The sequence below is a fragment of the Otolemur garnettii genome, unplaced genomic scaffold, assembly GCF_000181295.1.
Source record: "Otolemur garnettii isolate 467f Iridium unplaced genomic scaffold, OtoGar3 scaffold00099, whole genome shotgun sequence".
NCBI lineage: Eukaryota > Metazoa > Chordata > Mammalia > Primates > Galagidae > Otolemur > Otolemur garnettii.
In genome coordinates, this window is record NW_003852494.1 from 4,130,705 (window position 1) to 4,150,635 (window position 19,931).

The 19,931-nt window shown below is 42.3% G+C and overlaps 1 protein-coding gene across 3 annotated transcripts in view; it reads left to right on the plus strand.

Annotated features, from left to right (window-relative positions):
* Positions 1-633: 633 nt before the first annotated feature.
* ATP6V0A2 (ATPase H+ transporting V0 subunit a2) overlaps positions 634-19,931 on the plus strand; it is a 44,168-nt gene continuing 24,870 nt past the window's right edge. For 2 of the 3 annotated variants that reach the window (XM_023516864.1, XM_023516865.1), the window contains exons 1-8: positions 663-984; positions 5,889-5,972; positions 6,069-6,147; positions 9,605-9,702; positions 11,457-11,594; positions 12,437-12,525; positions 14,604-14,730; positions 19,816-19,898. In XM_023516864.1, the coding sequence (XP_023372632.1) occupies positions 868-984; positions 5,889-5,972; positions 6,069-6,147; positions 9,605-9,702; positions 11,457-11,594; positions 12,437-12,525; positions 14,604-14,730; positions 19,816-19,898 (815 nt within the window). In that variant the 5' untranslated portion in view covers positions 663-867. Of the gene's footprint in view, positions 985-5,888; positions 5,973-6,068; positions 6,148-9,604; positions 9,703-11,456; positions 11,595-12,436; positions 12,526-14,603; positions 14,731-19,815; positions 19,899-19,931 lie in introns of all 3 variants that reach the window. The other variant, XM_003796030.3, reaches the window with a different exon arrangement.

Here is a 19,931-nt window from a genome sequence, read left to right on the forward strand (position 1 = left end):
TGCGAAGGAAATAAAACGGGAGGTCTGGTGAGGCAGGGGCCAGGTGCACACCAGATGCTGGGCACGCTGTGATCAGGACATGTGTGGAAGTGGCTGGTAAGAAGGGGAGACCCAGGCGGCGCCTGTGGGTCAGTGAGTAGGGCGCCGGCCCTATATACCGAGGGTGGCAGGTTCAAACCCAGACCTGGCCAAACTGCAACAACAAAATAGACGGGCGTTGTGGTGGGCGCCTGTAGTCCCAGCTACTCGGGAGGCTGAGGCAAGAGAATCGCCTAAGCCCAGGAGTTGAAGGTTGCTGTGAGCTGTGACGCCACATAACTCTACCGAAGGCTATAAAGTGAGACTGTCTCAAAAAGGAAAAGAAAAAAAGGGGGAGACCGCATCCGTGCAGGAGGAATCTTTCTGGGGTCGAGGGGATTGTACACGCTGTAACTTCACTGAAAGTCACGGAGCTGTGCACTTGAAACGGTAGGTGAACTCCGGAAGGCCTCATCTTCAAAGCCTCGGGTCGGGCTCGGTCTGAGCCCCGGGTGGCCGCCGGGTGTGAGCCGGTTGGCCCGGCCGCCGAGCCTTGCGGCCGCAACTCCGGGCACCCATTGGTCGGCCGGAGGGGGCGGTGCTGGGGGCGGGGGCGGAACCGGAACCGGCCGCAGCTCGGGGGTGGGGTGTAGCTGGCGGCGGCTGCTGGAGTGGCGCCCGCGGGGGCAGCACCCGGCGCGGCCGCTGCAGCTCGGAACCCGATGGTGCGGGGCCGCGGCCAGGCCGCAGGAAGAGCCCGAGGCCCGGGCCGCCCCGGCTGACTGCGGGCCCGCGCGGCTCGGAGCCGTCGCTCCCGTCGACCCCCTCCGGGGCGCGGGCCAGCCCGCCATGGGGTCCCTGTTCCGGAGCGAGACCATGTGCCTGGCGCAGCTCTTCCTGCAGTCCGGCACCGCCTACGAGTGCCTCAGCGCCCTGGGCGAGAAAGGCCTGGTCCAGTTCCGAGACGTGAGTGTCTCCCGGGAGACGCGGGCCGCACCTGCCCACCAGCCAGCCGCTCTCACGTCCTGCCTCTCGCTCCGGCCTTCCTGCCGCGAGCGCCTGGGGAGGAGCGCGCCCCTGCCCCATTTCTCAGGCGGGGAAGCTGAGGCCCCCGCTTTACCCGCCAGAGCTTATGCCCAGCAGGGCTTTGACTCCCAGGGTCGCCAGAGTCGCCAGAGTCTGATCTGGGGCGGCTCTGCCTGGGTCAGTTAGGATCGCCTCCATGTAATCTCCATCAACTTGGGGCAGTGTTCATCAGATGATTGGGGAGGACAAATCTGATAAAGGCCTCTTTGGAGTCCTTTTGGAACTTACAGGGATGGGGAAGAGGACACGTTAAGCCGATAAATACCTAAACTAGAAAATGTTTGCTATGAAGAAAATATAAAGAAAATAAAACGGGGTGGTATGGTGGTGATTTGGGTGGGAGGTGGTTTTGAATAGGTGTTCAAAGAAAGCCCCTCTTAGGAGGTGACGTTTCAGCTGAAACTCGATTGGGAAGGTGCTAGCCTTGGGAAGGATCTGGGGAAAGAGGGTCCTGGCAGGGAACAGAAAGAGCATGGACAGAGCCTGGACTGGGAAATGAGCTGGCCTAAGCTCCTTGAGGAGAGGAATTTTTGTGTTTTTACTTCATTGATGTGTAATGATGGACGTGGCATTGTGTAAGGACTAGAAGTGTAGTCATTATTTGTTGAATGGGAGCTGTCTCCCCAATGTGTAATAATAAACACAGTTTGCTTATATCCATTTACTTGTTTATTATTTGTCTCCACCATGAACTGTCAACCTCTGAGAGCAAGAATCTTGCCTGACTTGTCCACTCCTGATTCTCCTAGACTTCCCACAGTGCCTGGCATTTGTTGGCATTAATAGGCATCTGTTGAATGAATGAACAAGCTTTTATTGAGTGCCTGCTATATTCAGGCATGTTTTTGGTGCGTGGAGACTCAGTGGTGAGCAAGGAAAAGTTCTTGTGCTCCTAGAGCTCATGGTCTGGGAGGAGACAGGTTAAACACTCCTTGATTATAAACTGTGATAAGTGCTCTGAAGGAAAAGAAAAGGGTGTGGATGGGAGACTGGTAAGCAGGACCTAATATTACTGACTGAATGGAAATTCACTCAGGCAAACATTTTATTTCCTAGCTTCCACTTTAATTTCTTGGCTATTTGCTTTCACCGTTTTGAGGGGACCTTGATTTCTAAAGGCCCTATCCCAGATGTGACAGCGGTGATGTTTGGATTGGCCCAATGAGGTAACTGGAAAGTCACGGAGAAACTCCTGAGTGACAGCTGAGGGTGAGGTGAGGTGAGGTGCAGTGCCCTCCTGGTTCCTAGAGCCACTTGGGTCTCAGTACATGGGACCCACTCACCTGGCAGGGGCTGCACCCGAAAGACTTAGGCAGCAGTCTCAAGTTAAACAGGTGCCTTTCTTTGTAACAGGTATGTTTGTTCCAGCCTGTTAGTGCTCAAGCCAAGACAGGTATCACACTTCAGTCTCAGATTTGAGCCAGTGCTGTAATCACCACAGAGATTCGAGTTTCATTGAGTACCTTTACACTGGGTTGTAGAGTATACTTGGGATCCTTTTTAACTGAAAGTCAGAAAAGAAAAAAGTGCCATTCATCTTTTTCCAGAAGGAAAATAAAACTAAGGCTGACTGTCAGCATCTTATGTGCTAGTGCAGAAAGCATTGTCACATGTGATGCTTCTGCTGTTTTCTGGAGTGAGTTACTGACTTTGCCGACAAAGTCAGTAACTGGGTCTTTTCTGGCTCCTTTGTGGTTTTTCTTTTAGCCACTCTTGCAAGGGAAAAGGGGCAGGGCAAGGATTTCTGTGGTGACAGCCAGTGAGAGGCCTGGGAAAGAAAGGCCATTCAGGGAAGGGAAGGTCCTCTTGCCTCTTGTAACAGAGAGGGAGGATCAGGGGGAGAATGTCAGGACAAAGTTTCCTCTGTCAGTGTTTCTAGATGAAATGGGTCTTAAAATCAGTCTTCATTAAAATGTACTCTATGCCATTAGCCCTGGATTAGGTTGCCTTTGCTGCCCTAAAGGGAAAACAAAATGTAAATTTTATAAACAGAAATGTGCAACAGGAAAAAATAATAGTTAATGTATGTAAGCCAGTGATGGTGGTGTATATCAGAGCCGATCATATTAGTATCATTGCCACAGAAATTTACCTCTTTATAAAAATTCTGCCATTTATAGAAGCATTGTTGTACAGTTAGAGTTAAGTAGTGTTTGATATTGAAGGAAACAAAATTGAAACCAAGAAGTAGTGCCCTCGCTGGGTAGACAGCTTTTGATGCAGAGCTTCCTTTCCAAGTTCTTGTATGGACATAGATTGTGTCTGAATCATTAGGGACTTGGAACTGGTTACTCTAGAGTACTATGACCTCCAGAAATGAGTGAGAAGGTGACAGAAGTGAAATTTGAAATTTAATTCTTTTTAAAAAAATTCAAAAAACTGAACTGGAACTGAGCTGTTGGGGTAGGCACTTCTCAGGTTGAGCAGTTTCATGTTTTTTGAGAGTGCCCAGAACAAATGCTGGATGGAACAAAGATAAATTTCTTATCTGAAATGGCTTTCAACATGAATGGTTAGTGTAAACTTTTTAAATTATAAAAGTAATATATGTGCATTGTGGGAAATTCTACACCTAGAAATAAACATTTTAACTTTTTGGTTAATACTGGGTGGACATTTTGGAAGAATATTTTGAAATGTGTGTATATGTGTGTTTCATATACTTGGAATGACAGTGAAAATATCTTAATCTACTTTTCACACACAAATTATGACTAATTTCCTAATTTTATTAAACATTCCCTTCTTTTGGGGGGAGGAGACAGAATCTCACTCTATTGCCATGGGTAGAGTGCTGTGGCATCGTAGCTCACAGCAACCTCAAACTCCCAGGCTCAAATAATCCTCTTGCTTCAGCCTCCCAAGCACCTAGGATTATAGGAGCCTGTCACATGCCTGGCTAGTTTTTCTATTTTTAGTAGAGATGGGGTTTCGCTCTTGCTCAGGCTGCTCTCAAACTCATGAGCTCAAGCAGTCCTGCCTCAGCCTCTGAGTGCTAGGATTATAGGTGTGAGCCATGGCACCCAGCCTATAATTTTTAAAATTTGCTCTAAGCTTTGTATTATAAGAAGTAGAGGGAAGAGTATAGTGGGATCCCATGTACTCATAATATAAACTCAGGGCTCACTGTTTTTTTCCCGTACCCCCATTTCCCCTACTATACTAGATCATTTTGAATCAAATCCAAACTATACGAACTCATATTTCAGTAAGTATCTCTGAAAGATAAGAACTCAAAAATCAAAACCATTATACCATTATCATACCTGGAAATTTTAATAATACATTTCTTCATATAATCAAATGCCTGGTCATTTATTTTTTATTTATTATTATTTTTTGAGACAGAGTCTTCCTGTGTCGCTCAGTAGAGTGCTGTGGCGTCACAGCTTATAGCAACCTCCAATTCTTGGGCTTAAGTGATTCTTTTGCCTCAGCCTCCCAAGTAGCTGGGACAATAGGCACCTGCCACAATGCCTGGCTATTTTTTTGTTGTAATTGTTGTTGTTTAGCAGGCCTGGGTTCAAATCCACCAGCTCCAGGTGTATGTGGCCGGCGCCCTAACCACTGAGCTATGGGCACTGAGCCAAATGCCTGGTCATTTAAAGCATCATTTTTAGTAAGGGCAGAGTAGGGCCAGGTATGGTGGCTTATGCTTATAAATGTAGCATTCTAGGAGGCTGAGGTGGGAGGATCACTTGAAGTTTGTTTGAGACTACTAGCCTGAGCAGGAGCAAGACCCCTTCTCTACAAAAAAACATAAAAATCAACCAGGCACTGTGGGTGCCTGTAGTCCCCGGTAGGGGGCTGAAGCAGGAGGATTGTTTGAGTCCATGAGTTTGAGGTTGCAGTGAGCTGTGAGGATGCCACTGCACTCTAGCCAGGGCACCAGAGCAAGATCCTATCTCAAAAAAAAAAAAAAAGTGCTGCGTCAGTTGTGTGACTGAACCATAGTTTTTATATACCTTTATTGAGGTGTATCATGTAATTCACCCATTTTCAGTGTATAATCTATTTTATTTTTAGAGTTGAGGTCTTAACTCTGTTCCCCAGGCTGGAATGCAGTGGTGTGATCATAGCTCAATGTAGCCTTAAAGTCCTGGGTTCAAGCAATCCTCCTGCTTCAGCCTCCTAAGGAGCTGGGACTACAGCACATGTGACAATGCCTGGCTAATTTTTTTGTAATGTATTTGGGATGAGATCTAGATACGTTCCCAAGGCTGCTCTTGAACTCCTGGGCTCAAGTGCTCCTCCTGCCTCAGATTCCAGAATTTTTGGGATTGATTACAGGTGTGAGTCACAGCACCCAGCTCAAGTATACAATTTAATGATTTTTTTAGAAAGTTTATTAAGTCATGCAACCATCACCACTATCCAGTTTTAGAACATTCCGTCCCCCCAGGAAGATTCCTTGTGCTCATTTATAGGTAACTTCCTGCATTCATGCCTATAGCCCTACACAACCATTGATCTAATTTCTGCCTCTGGATTTGCCTTTTCTTGGCATTCAATATAAATAATCTCAGTACGTGGCCTCTTGGATTGGCGTCTTCCACTTAGTATAATTTTTATGAGAGTCACCCGTGTTGTTGCATGTGTCATTAGTTTTTTTTTATTGCTGAGTATATTCCATCAAAAGGCTCTGGCGTATAATTTATTATTTTTTTTAGAGTATAATTTCTTTAACCAGTTTTCTGATGTTGAATTTGGGGGTTATCATTTTTCTCTTTCTCTGAGGTTCATGTTCTTATTCATAAAATTTGTATCTGTACTTTTTTCCTTAGGTTAAATTTCTTCATGGGGTATTGCTGGGAAAAGGACAATTTTCAGGCATTTTGGTACCAGTTGCCAGATTGTTCACCAAAAAAGTTATGTCAGTTTATACTTCCATTCAGTAGTATAAGACAGTGTACTTTCCCCAAAACTTTGCCAAATTTACAGCAATTTTTTCATCCTTTTCTCAGCTCAACCAGAACATAAGTTCTTTCCAAAGAAAATTTGTTGGTGAGGTGAAGAGATGTGAGGAACTAGAGCGGATATTGGGTAAGTTTATTTTCCATGTTAAAAAGTAATAGTAATGATTTATTTATTTATTTACTTGTTTAGGTAGTTATTTTAGATTCTGTCACCCTGGCTGAAGTACAGTGGCACAGTCAGAGCTCACTGCAGTCTTGAACTCCAGGGCTCATGTGATCCTTCTACCTCAGTCTTGACTACAGGCACATGCTACTAAATATTTTTTATTTTTTTTTAGAGACAGAGTCTCACTTTGTCGCCTATGGTAGAGTGTTGTGGTGTCACAGCTCACAGCGACCTCAAACTCTTGGGCTTAAGTGATTTTCTTGCCTCACCCTCCTGAGTAGCTGGGACCACAGGCACCTGCCACAATACCTGGCTATTTTTTTTTTTTTTTTGAGACGGAGCCTCAAGCTATCGCCCTGGGTAGAGTGCCATGGCATCACGCTCACAGCAACCTCCAACTCCTGGGCTCAAGCGAGTCTCCTGTCTCAGCCTCCCAAGTAGCTGGGACTACAGGCGCCCGCCACAACGCCTGGCCATTTTTTTTGTTGTTGTTTGGCGGGCCCGGGCTGGGGATTCGAACCCGCCACCTTAGTTGTATGTGGCTGGCGCCTTAGCCGCTTGAGCCACAGGCGCCGAGCCTATACCTGGCTATTTTTTGTTGCAGTTTGGCCAGGGCCGGGGTTGAACCCATCACCCTCAGTATATGGGGCTGGTACCCTACCCACTGAGCCATAGATGCCGCCCTGTCATGATTTTTTTTAACCAATCCATTGTAGTCTGTCCTAACTTAACATTGTGTACATACATACATTGCTTCATCTAAAATTGTATCAAGGAAGGAGAGAAGCAGGAAATGGCAGAGTGATTGATTGATAATCAATTTCTATGTCTTAGGGCTTCTTTGCCAGTGAGTTAGATCAGTGCTCTCTGATTGTTAACTATTACAACTCAGTAGGCTGAGGCTACTTCCTTTATCTTTGAAGTCTTTTTTTCCTTTATCTTTGAAGTCTTTATTTCCTTTGAAGTCTTCCTTTCCTTGAAGTCTTTTTTTCCTTTACCTTTGAAGTCTTTTTTTTTCTTGAGACAGAGTCTCACTTGTTCACTGTAGAGTGCTTTGAGTCTTAGCTCACAGCAACCTCAACCTCTTGAATTTAAGTGATCTTCTTTCCTCAGCCTCCCAAATAGCTGGGACTACAGTTGCCCACCACAATGCTTAGCTGTTTTTTAGAGATGGTGTCTCACTCTGGCTCAGGCTGGTCTTGAACCTGTGAACTCAGGCAATCCACCTGTCTCAGCCTCCCAAGTACTGGGATTACAGGTGTGTGCCACCGCACCTGGCCTTATCTCTGAAGTCTTCAACTTTAGTCATTATCAAGTGAAGTCAAGTTCTGATGGAAATGGAAGGGAAAATGGCAGAGAAGTCACTGAGTTTGTTTTTATAAGGCCAAATGTGGGGATGTGCAGGGAGGATATGACTTGGCATGATTTCTAACAGTTGGTAATGATTGTAGGTTTTATTTTTAAATTGAGGCTTTTTAAGATTAATAGAAATTTATAGTCATCTGAAACCTATTGCTTTTCATATTGCTTGAGGTCCTAGTTATTTGTGTGGCTTAAGATGTCCCATGTATTTGCAACCTGTATGAGTCATTGGACAGGTAGATCTTGCACTTGGAATGAGACTTTTATTTTATTTTTTGACACAGAGTCTCACTCTCTTGCCCCAGGCTGGAGTGCTATGCTGTGATAGCTCACAGCAAACTCAAACTCCTAGGCTCAAGCAGTCCTCTTGCCTTAGCCTCCTGAATAGCTGGGACCACAGGTGCCCACCACAATGTCTGGCTAATTGTTCTGTTTTTAGTAGATACAAGGTCTTGTTCTTGCTCAGGCTGGTCTTGAACTCCTGAGCTTAGGTGATCTACCTGCTCCATCTCCCAGAGTGCTAGGATTACAGGGTTCAGCCACTGTTCTCAGCTGGAATGAGGTTTTTAAAAAAGGTAGGGCAAAGGTGGTAACACACTGGGCATATCCAGGAGTTTACATGTTCTTATAGTTTAAACTATTTCAAAAAGAATGTAGACTTGAATAAATAAAAAAGGAACTCCCAAGTAAATTTAGGTATAAGCTGGACATGGTGGTGTGCTCTCAAAGGGCCAGCTACTTGGGAGACTGAGGTGGGCTGATTGCTTAAGTCCTAGAGTTCAAGGCCGGTCTGGTTTTCTCTTATGAAAAAAAAAAATGGCTGGGTAGAATCCCAGCTACTCAGAAGGCTGAGGCAAGAGGGTTGCTTGAGCCTAAGAGTTTGAGGTTACTGTGAACTATGATGCCACAGCACTCTATCCAGGGCAACAGAGTAAGACACTGTCTCAAAAAAAAAAAAGTAGGCTCAGTGCCCATAGCACAGTGGTGCTATGCCACCTGCCAGCCACATACAGTGAGGGTGGCGGGTTTGAACCCAGCCCAGGCCAACTAAACAACTGCAACCAAAAAATAGCCAGGCATTGTGGCGGGCACCTGTAGTCCCAGCTACTTGGGAGGCTGAAGCAGGAGAATCGCTTAAGCCCAAGAGTTTGAGGTTGCTGTTAGCTTTGATGCCACAGTACTCTAGTGAGGGCAACATAGTGAGACTCTTTCTCAAAAAAAAAAAAAAAAAAATAGTTAAAGCAGTTTTCATCCATTTCTGGAAACCTCTTAAACCCAGTGCCTCCTTTGTTGTCTTGTTAGTAAGACCTAGTTGCTTTTCTTTTCTTTTTTATTTTTCTTCCTTTCTTCTTTCCCTCCTAAAAACAGACTAACTAGTTACACTTTCCTGATATGTTTGGTAATGACCACCAGGTATTATAACATGTATTCTAAGAAAAAGGATGTTTCATGGAATTGAAAATGTAAGCTAGAGAAAGTGAGTTCATTTTAGCTGGTACGCTATTGGTTTATGAATCTAGTCTTTAGCTTAAGTAGTGAAATAGTGAAAGTTGTCCTAAGTCACAGCATCAGGGCTAATTGGAGATTTGCAAGAGAGCCTGGCTTCTGCCCTGGGAACATGATTTTCTTAATGGATGCCCTTCTCTTCCTAAGGGCATCTGCAGAGAAAGTCAAGTTGCCAGCTCTTGTGGGGACTGCTGTGGATCTACCACTTGGATGATTTCTGCAGTTCCAAGTGTACCTCTAACCTCTGCATCATTCTGCAGATGCAGAGGCAGCTCTGACTCAGAGTTCCTTACGAAAACTTTAGAAATGGAAAACATAGGAGGGAATTTTGTCACTGCATGCTGATATTTCTAGGCAGCCTTATTTTGTAAGTCTTTGGAAACACTTCTGTTGAAAGTGACCTATAAATCTTGCTTGAAACAAGCAAGATTTTTGTGCATTTAAACATTGATTTTTTAGATGGCCTAGGGATTTAAAATGTTTTAACTGAAATGTATCATAATGAGGTTTTTTAAAATTTAATTTGTTAACTTTTGTTTTATTTTCACAGTTTATTTGATGCAGGAAATTAATAGAGCTGATATTCCCCTTCCTGAGGGAGAGACCAGTCCTCCTGCGCCCCCTCTTAAACAGGTTCTAGAAATGCAGGTAAACTTGCTTCTGAAAAAGCTGTTGTAAGCCATTGATCTCAGGGAGTTACTAATTTTATGTTGTCAATGCTTTTCTCCCTTCTCAGAACCATGGAAAAAAATTAAAGAATAGGCCGGGTGGGGTGGCTCACGCCTGTAATCCCAGTGCTCTAGGAGGCCAAAGTGGGTGGATTGCTTGAGCTCATAGATTTGAGACTAGCCTGAGCCAGAGTGAGACCTGATCTCTAAAAATAGCCAGGCATTGTGGCGGGTGCCTATTGTCCCAGCTACTTGAGAGGCTGAGGCAAGAGAATAGCTTGAGCCCCAGTGTTGGAGGTTGCTGTGAGATATGATGCCACAGCACTCCACTGAGGGGAACAAAGTGAGAATCTGTCTCAAAAAAAAAAAAAATTAAAGAATAGAATTATGGTTAGAACTGTCATTAATAAATTATCTGTGATAAATTTTAATGATAATTCAGTTTTCTTTTTCAACGTTAAGACATGTACTTCCTTTCCAGGTGGTGGTAAATAGAGGCTAATGAGAATTTGGCCATCAAATCTGGGACATAGGCTTTTAATGTTGCACAGAATTCATTCTGGGATTACCCATTCCTTAGAATGCATCTTCTACAAGTAATTGAGGCTTTAATCCTGTGCCTTCTCAGCCCTCTCTGATTTGCAGAAGCTAGTATGAAGTTGATAGGTTGTTTCAGGTGGGCAGCAAACAGGATTCTTTCACCCTGAGTTCACTGGCTTGTGCATTAGGGATTACAGCCTTCCCTCTGTGAGAACACTGGCTTGTGTTGTTTATTAGCAGTCCCTCAACCCCCCCCCCCGAACTGTGAATTACCCATTGAGGTTTTAATCTGATCATTTTATAGTTCATAATACTGGGAAATAGGCTGGAGCCCTTTATAACTCTTCTAAAACAATTATTACTGTGTAACTGAGGCCTTTTCCATTGCTGACTGCTCTGTTTGTTTATCTGGGAGGAAGTCATTTACATTTGATGTGTGAGTAGATTCCAGAGAGAATGGTACAGTCAGACAAGTAGTTGAAAGCAGTCATCTGGTCTAGCCTGTTTGGTTGCTCGGCTATGATGTTAACATAGTGATTGCTCTTTATGGGCACGGCAGAAGTAACAATTGTATTAATAGTATGTCAAATGATTGGTTTCAATACAAGTTCTCATTTACTTTATTTGTTTTACAGATTTCTGCTTCTAGTGTTTTAATATTTAAGAACTGTTAAGGATGTTTAGTATTAACTATTAAAGGACATTTGTTCTCAAGAATTTTTATGCTTAAAAAAAAAAGAATTGTAGAAATGCGAGTACACAGACACTAAGCCAGAGACCAGGAAAATGTGTTGGAAAAGATTATCTAAACATTTTCTGTGTTACAAATGAAAGGAAATGTAGACTGAAAGAGGAGGGTTCTTTGATGTATGATGATGGATAAGCAGACAGAGGGAAAACAGAAGAAATGACAGCACCTGCGATTAGAGAAAAGGGCCAGTCTTCTGGTCCTGAGTCATCAGAGCCTCTGGGATGTTACATCATATATGGTGTGAATGTCACAGACATTACCTGAATTAATATGAAAAAATAAATAATGGGCCTTTAAAATCTTTGCATGTTTTTGTACCCTTACCAAACTAACATAAATTCTGGCTTTTTAAAACCTCTACTGGTCTTAGTGACTATAAAAAGGTTATTAGAATCACACTTGAAACTAATTCATACTCTTAACTAATTGCTATTTTGTTTTAGGAACAGTTGCAGAAACTCGAGGTTGAATTGAGAGAAGTCACTAAGAACAAGGAGAAACTGAGGAAGAACTTATTGGAGCTGATTGAGTACACGCACATGCTGAGAGTGACAAAAACCTTCGTGAAACGTAACGTTGAGGTATTGCACAACTCGCGAGGCAATACACTTCTTTACAAAAGTCTCATTCTCTTCAGCTTGTCGGTTTTGTTATTAATTCATATAAATATGTTGCTTCTTTTAAGAGATAAATTTAAACCTTGGGTTTATTTTAAAGTTTTAAGAGCCTTTTCTTGTATTGGTTGGTTTTACTAACAACACTAAATATTTGTAAAATACTTTAGTTTACAATTGAAAAACTTGTTATAATCATGAGAAAAATTGAACAGTGGAAATTGAACTCTAAAATTTATTCTTTGCAAATTGCTAAACAAAGGAAATAAGAAAATAATCTATGGAAGCATAAAGAATAGTCCATGTAGTTGTACTTTACTGAGCTTGGTGTGGAAGAATTAGATTCCTTTTGAAATCAGTTCCACTTGAGATAGTAGTTGACCTCTGATAAAGTTATTCTACCTTGGGGCGGTGCCTATGGCTCAAAAGGGTAGGGCGCCGGACGGCGGCCCCATATGCGGGAGGTGGCAGGTTCAAACCCAGCCCCAGCCAAAAAATAGTAGACCTGAAGTTAAGAGGATAAAATAATTAAAAAAAAAAAAAGTTATTCTATCTTGGATGAAGGTGATGACTCAAATTATAATTCTTCTTTTATGTGAATGTCTTTATGTGGCTTATAAGTATTAGATGAGGAAATTATCTTTTTATTTATTAGAGCTGAGTTATATGTCTATGTTACCTGTGGGCTTTTACACCCAAATCTAAATAGTTAGATACGGTGTTCCATAAACTTGTTTGGAAATATGACATGAGAAATAAAGTATCACTTTTTATAAGACACACTGGTTTTTATATGTTTCTCTTTCTAGTTTGAACCCACTTATGAAGAATTCCCTCCCTTAGAGAATGATTCTTTGCTGGACTACAGCTGTATGCAGAGGCTGGGGGCAAAACTGGGGTAGGTACCCAGGACTGAGTGTCACTCTTCATACTGCCCTTCCTGCAGAGTGAATGAATGGGGACTGTCTTAAAGCCCATGATCGAATGAAAGAAAGTGAATATTTGTTTCTGAAAATACTGTGCTCCTGTTCTTGTTGAGCTGAATTACTCAGCTGTATTGACTTTTAAACTAAATACAATGGAAATTCCTTTTTTTGGTATAGTGCTTTGGAAAGAAACAACATTTATGTCATTCAGTGTTACTTCTATAAGCCTAAAATAATTGGTCATTGAAGCATCAAGTCCTGTCTGATGGAAACATAGGGGTTAAACTGCATGGGCAACTTTTTTGTATTAATTATATTTTAAGGATCTTATTCTGGTGTTTATTCTTTCTAGTTACTTAAACTAATGGTAAGTTGTTTCCTTTTGTGATTTGTAATTTTTTTTTATCATTATTCTTTAGTCTGTTATCCGAAGGAATTCAGTGATGTTTGGTTTTAGGATTAGTCTTCCAGAGAGAATTTGTTTTTATATTTATCAGACACTTTGAAGTGCTCTAGCAATCTAGAATCATTTGTTTCTCAGTGTGGGCTTTTTTCTGTTGTGTTGGTTGGTTTTTTGACTATGCAGATAATGTTAACTTTTTTAAAAAAATTTTTTAATGAGATAGATGTTTTACTTTTTTTTTTTTTTTTTGCAGTTTTTTGGCCCAGGCTGGGTTTGAATCCACCACCCTTGACATATGGGGCCGGTGCCCTGCTCCTTGAGCCATAGGCGCTGCCCCCAGATAATATTAACTTAAGCCATAAATCTGAGTGAATTTTAACCTGTGGTTGTAAATTCTTAGGAAAGACTTCTTTGTCCATCTAGAACCGAAACAGAAATAAATATTTACTTGTGGGCTCCTTTGGATTATTTTTGGTCCATCCATTCAGTGAGGAAGGTATAGCCTTTTGGGCATGAAGTAGTTCCCATTTGATGGGGGATTCAGTTCTAGTTAGTTGTCTTCTCTGGACCCAGTACCTGTCTCCTGTCTCCCATGGTGTTGTTACACTCTAGCCCTTGAGAGACAGAGTCAGTATAATAATAATCAGAAGAACTACGAGGTCCTGTTTTCTTTTTGGGTTCTAATAATTTCTGTTTACTATAAGCTCAGCTATACATTTAAAAGGATGTTTCAAAAATATTTTACCCTAGAGGTGCCAGTAGCTCAGTGGGTAGGGTGCTGGCCACATACACCAAGGCTGGCGGGTTCGAACCCAGTCTGGGCCAGTTAAAACAACAATGACAACTGTAACAACAACAAAAAAATAGCTGGGCATTGTGGTGGGCGCCTATAGTTCCAGCTACTTGGGAGGCTGAGGCAAGAGAATTGCTTAAGTCCAAGAGTTTTGGAGGTTGCTGTGAGCTGTGATGCTATGGCACTCTACTCAGGACGACAGCTTGAGACTCTGTCTCAAAAAAATTTTTTTACCCAGAGACAACATTTTATTTAGAGACTCTTTGGTTGTTTTTATAATTTTCGAGATTTGTGAAATTACCCTCTGGTGCAAGCTACTGCCTGTGGCTTACCACCTGCTTTTGTATGTCCCAGGAGTAAAGAATAATTTTTTTGTTTTTAAATGGCTGAAAATAAAGTTGTGACATGTGAAAATTAAAAAAAAAAATTATCCAGCATCTGAGATATTTTGCAGTTGGAGGCTTTTCCATTTTCATCATTTTGTGAGCAATGGAAGCCTTTCATCATTCTTTTTCTTGAGACAGAGTCTCACTACATTGCCCTTGGTAGAGTGCTGTGGCATCACAGCTCACAGCAACCTCCAACTCTTGGGCTTAAGTGATTCTCTTGCCTCAGCCTCCCAAATAGCTGGAACTACAGGCACCTGCCAGAACGCCCGGCTTTTTTTTTCTTTGTAGTTGTTATTGTTGTTTGGCAGGTCCAGGCCAGGTTCAAACCCACCAGTTTGGGTGTGTGTGGCTGGCGTCCTAGCCACTGAGCTACAGGCACCGAGCCAGCCTTCATTATTCTTTTAATGCAATTTGATAACATTAAAGGCTTTCAATTGACTACTGGTTGGCTTTATTATTTCATAGATTTGTGTCTGGCTTAATTAACCAAGGAAAAGTTGAAGCATTTGAAAAAATGTTGTGGAGAGCCTGCAAAGGGTATACGATTGTGACCTATGCAGAACTGGATGAATCCCTTGAAGACCCTGAAACAGTGAGTCTTTTTTTTTTTTTCACTTTTTTAAAAATACTTATAAAAGTTTTTTTTTAATTAAAAAATATTTTAAAAATATATATCGCCCTGGGTAGAGCGCTGTGGTGTCATAGCTCATAGTATTCTGGGCTCAAGCATTTGTCTTGCTTCAGCCTCCCAAGTAGCTGGTACCACAGTCACTGCCACAATTCCCACCTAGTTTTTCTGTTTTCAGTAGAGACAGGGTCTTGCTGTTGCTCAGGCTGGTCTAGAACCTCTGAGCTCAAGCAATCTACTTGTCTTGGCATCCCAGAGTGCTAGGATTACATGCATAAGTGATTGCACCTGGTCCGCAGTCACTATTTATTTATTTATTTTTTGTTTTTGGCAGGGACTGGGTTTGAACCCTCCAACTCTGGTATATGGGGCCGGCACCCTACTCCTTTGAGCCACAGGTGCCACTCATGCAATCACTCTTTTAACAATAACTGATGAACAGCAAAGTTGAAGAAACAGTTGAAAGGAATATTTTTCTTCTGAAATATTTGGGAGTAAATTGTTAACCTGATGCCTTATGTCGTAGAACATATTCATGTGCAGGTCCTAAAATCAAGGGCATTCTCCTGTGTTACAACCTGACTCTCCAAATCAGGAAGGAAATATAGAAATGTTTCTACATTCTACCGTATTCAGGTTTCCCCAGTTGCACCAGTATACTCACATCAAAGGATCTAATTAGCATTTGGGAGACAATGCAGGAAGACAAGGCCCAACAGAGAGAAAGAGCATCCAAACACCATGTTTATAAGAGGAAGGGCTGTATTCTCTGGCCAGGAGCTTACGGCATAGAAGAGTTCTGAATTGTCATGTTCCCCGACTGGCTTGGTCTTTCCCTTTTTATTGACAGTCAAAAAGTTCCAACCCATAGGTACCTTTATTCATTGGTCAGTTTGAATTAAGCGGGAGATGCTATTCCAGCCCCCACAGAACTACAAGATTTCACAGAAGTGGAAATTTCCAAGTTCCAGGAAGTTAAGTTTACAAATTCCCAAGAGCTGAGTCACCATGGAGAGGACCCCGCAGGTGTATGCTTGTGGTCTCCTTGAGAAGACCTGTTCTCCTAGACCTCACCCTTCTTGGGTTGGGTATCCTCTCTCAGATTTAGTTGTCATGTCTTTTGGGTTCCTTCATTTTGTGACAGTTTCTCAGACTTGCCTTGACTTTCATGACCTTGACATTTTAATTATTAAAGACCAGTGTTTCGGTTAGAATGGCCCTCTGTTTGGGTTATCAGATGTTTTTTCATGATTAGATTCCGATCATGTGTCTTTGGCAAGAGCATCACTGAAGTGGGGCTGCCTTCATCTCATTACCTCATTATATCCTATCAGGTGTCACTTGGTTTCATTTGTCCCATTACTGGGAATGGTCACTTTGATCACCAGGTTAAGATAGTAGCCTTAGGCTACTCCATTGTGAAGCATTCTTTTCTTTCCTTTGTAATTAATAAGTATTTTAGGGGAAGTAGTTTTTTTTTTCTTTCTTTTTTTTTTTTTTTGAGACAGAGTCTCACTGTGTTGCCCTGTTACAGCTCACAGCAACCTGTAACTCTTGGGCTTCAGTGATTCTCTTGCCTCAGCCTCCCAGGTAGCTGAGACTACAGGCATCTGCCACAACACCCAGCTATTGTTTGGTTGTAGTTTTCAATTGTTGTCTGGCAGGCCTGGGCTGGATTCGAAACAGCCAGCTCTTGTGTATGTGGCTGGTGTCCTAGTTGCTGAGCTACAGGATGCAAGCAGGGGTAGGGGTATGGGGTTGGGAGGTGGGGAGTACTTTGAAAGTATAAATCTCTCATTCTTCATCAGATTTTCAGCTTACTCACTTATTTCCTATTTTATCCAGAGGGCTGTATGCTCTTATCACAATTCTTTATTTTTCCATTCAAATTCTCCTTGATTTGGACAGTTAAGAGCCCATTCATGTGGCTTTTCTCTCTGTATTACATGTTCCCATCAGTTTCTCAGCACTTCCTTTCTTTCTTTGTACAACAAGATGTTCGGATTCAGCTTGCAGTTCTCCTCACACAGTTCTGGGATCAGAACAGCAGTTTCTTTAAGAAGCTGGCCTTTTTTAGGGGAGATCTTAGTATTTTGGTTCAAGATGTGGTCTTTGATGTACCCAGTTTAACTCAGGGGTGGCTGTTCCCTGCTGTCTCAGAGAGAGCTCTGGGATGCACTTATGTACACCTACATTTACAACTGTGGGTGTGGTCACCCCTCTCCCCTGTGTCTGATCCCACATACACACCTGATAGCTTCAGGAAAGTGGAGGCAGAGGGGAAAGACAGAGCCATAATCACCTTTTTAAATCTCTCTGATTTTTTAGACTTCATGGTAAAAATAACTATGTTCTAACCGGATGTGGTGGGAGGCCGAGGAGGATGGATTGATTGTTTGAGCTCAGGAGTTTGAGATCAGCCTGAGCAAGAGTGAGATTCTGTTTTTAAAAGTAGCCAGGTGTTATAGTAGGTGCCTATAGTCCCAGCTACTCCGGAGGCTGAGGCAAGAGAGCAGCCTAAGCTCAAGAGTTGGAGGTTGCTGTGAGCTCTGACGCCATGGCAGTCTACCAAGAGTGACATAGTGAGACTGTCTCAAAAAAAAAAAAAGTAGCTGGTGTTGTGATGGCCACGTGTACTCCTAGATGCTTGGGAGGCTGAGATAAGAAGATCTCTTGAGTCCAAGAGTATGAGGTTGCTGTGAGTTATGATACCATGACACTCTACCCAGGTGACAATTGAGACTTTGTCTCAAACAAACAAAAAAAAAATATGTTGTTCTAAATGAGGGTGATCTACTAAAGGTAGAAAAAGGACTTGGACTTCTTGATTTTTGGAAAAGGTACATGCTTTTCTTCTAGGTTAGCCTCAGAGATTTGGTCTGCGAGATCAATATATATCCCATAGTGGTTTTGACACATCAAGAGGAATTTGGCTGTGAAATGAGCTTCATAAGGCTCAGCCTGAGTGTTGAGAAACCTAATCAGTTAAGTTGTTCATTAACCACACACCTGGAATATTTTCTACTTTTGTTTTATTTTTTTTTGGAGATAAGTCTTGCTCTGTTGCCCAGTGTGGGGTGCAGTGGCGTCATCATGGGTCACTATAGCTTCAGACTCCTGGCCAGAAGTGACCCTTTTGCTTCAGCCTCCCAAGTAGCTGGTGTGCCACCACCACCTGGCTAAGTTCTTAACATTTTTCTGTAGAGATGAGGTCTTGCTATTGCCTAGACTGATGTTGCCTAGACTTAGTATTTTGATTCAAGATGTGGTCTTTGATGTACCCAGTTTAACTCAGGGGTGGCTGTTCCCTGCTGTCTCAGAGAGAGCTCTGGGATGCACTTATGTACACCTACATTTACAACTGTGGGTGTGGTCACCCCTCACAGCTCACTCCTGGCCTCAAGCTATCATCCTGCCTCAGCCTTCCAAAGTGCTAGGATTATAGGTGTGAGCCATCACATCTAGTCCCCTTAATTTTTTTTTTTCCATAGAATTTTTATACTGTCTTGTGTTAAGTTTTTATGGGATGGTGAAGGGCATTAAATGTCTGTGAAGATATACACAGGCTGGCTAGAGATATGTATATCTTGAAAATGCAGCCGCCCTGCCCACTTGATTACAATGGAAATACATTGTATGCCCGTTGTAGTAGATTTGGAGCAATAAAGAAAACATGAAGAGAAAAATAAGTCACTTGTAATTTTCCCACTCTGAACCACTGTTGACATTTCAGTGTATATTATTTTAGTCCTTGTCCAGATAAGATATGGGTACTTTGGCCGGGTGTGGTGTCTCACGCCCCTGTAATCCTAGCACTCTGGGAGGCCGAGGCAGGTCGATTGCCTGAGCTCAGGGGCGTTATGGCGGACATCTCTAGTCCCAACTACTCCGGAGGCTGAGGCAAAAGAATTGATTGAGCCTAAGAGTTTGAGGTTACTATGAGCTATGATACCATGATACTCTATCAAGGGCAACAAAGTGAGATTCTGCCTCAAAAAAAAAAAAAAAAGATACCCGTACTTTATTTTATAATTTTGATCAGGTTCTAGAATTTGTTTGCAGTATCAGGTTTAGCATTTGTAGGGTTTAATGTCTGGCTCCTTGAAGTCATTACAGGCCCCAGACCCCATTTCTGGCCATTTTCTCCTTTTCATTGTTGTTTGTAAATGATGAGCAGTCTCTGTCTGTGTCAAAGCTAAGCTCAGGTGATTTCTCTGGGATTTTATGATTTGTATTTTTTTATGTTGTATATCGTAGCTGGTCCATCTTATGCATTAGGTGGTTGTGTTCCTTGACACAATACTATTTTTAAAATTGTTAATGGAATTTTCAGAGTCAAGTTCATTATAACTGCTATTTCTTCCCCCACCCACTGTAGTTTCTTAAATAATTTATTTTGAAATAATTTCAATTCATAGAAGAGTTGCTAGAAGACAACAAATAATTCCCATGTCTTTTCACTCAGCTTCCCCAACTGTTAATATTTTGCCACATTAACTCATCACTCTTTCTTTTTCTTTTTTCTTTTGAGTCAGAGTCTCACTATGTCACCCTTGGTAGAGTGCTGGGGCATCACAGCTCACAGCAACCTCAAATTCTTGGGCTTAAGCAATTCTCTTGCCTCAGCCTCCCCAGTAGCTGGGACTACAGGCACCGGCTACAACGTCCGGCTGACTTGGGGCCATTTTAAATGGTGAAATCACACACAAAGTGAAAAACGTGACACTAAATAGACCGTGTAAGATAGGACACTTGTTTGCAGTGAGAGCTGAGATGAAGAGGCAACCTTTCACCTTGGTGGACATAAGCTAGGAGTGTGGGCTTTGAGTCCCTAAAGTTTTTGCTACTCTGCCCTTGACTGTGAAAATGTTACATGTATTGATTTGGGGGTTATTTTAGGGAGTAGGTGAATTTGTAGTTATGGAACCTTTAGGTGAAGATTGACTGTATTTATTGAATAAATGAATGAACCAACTCTTTGTGTGTTTGAGTTGCCAAAGTTCTAGAAGTTATACGCATAGAAGTAACACTCTTATTTATTCTTTGTAGGGAGAAGTCATAAAATGGTATGTGTTTTTAATATCCTTTTGGGGAGAACAGATTGGCCACAAAGTTAAGAAGATATGTGATTGGTAAGAGAAAGAAACATTTTGTTTCATTTTTAA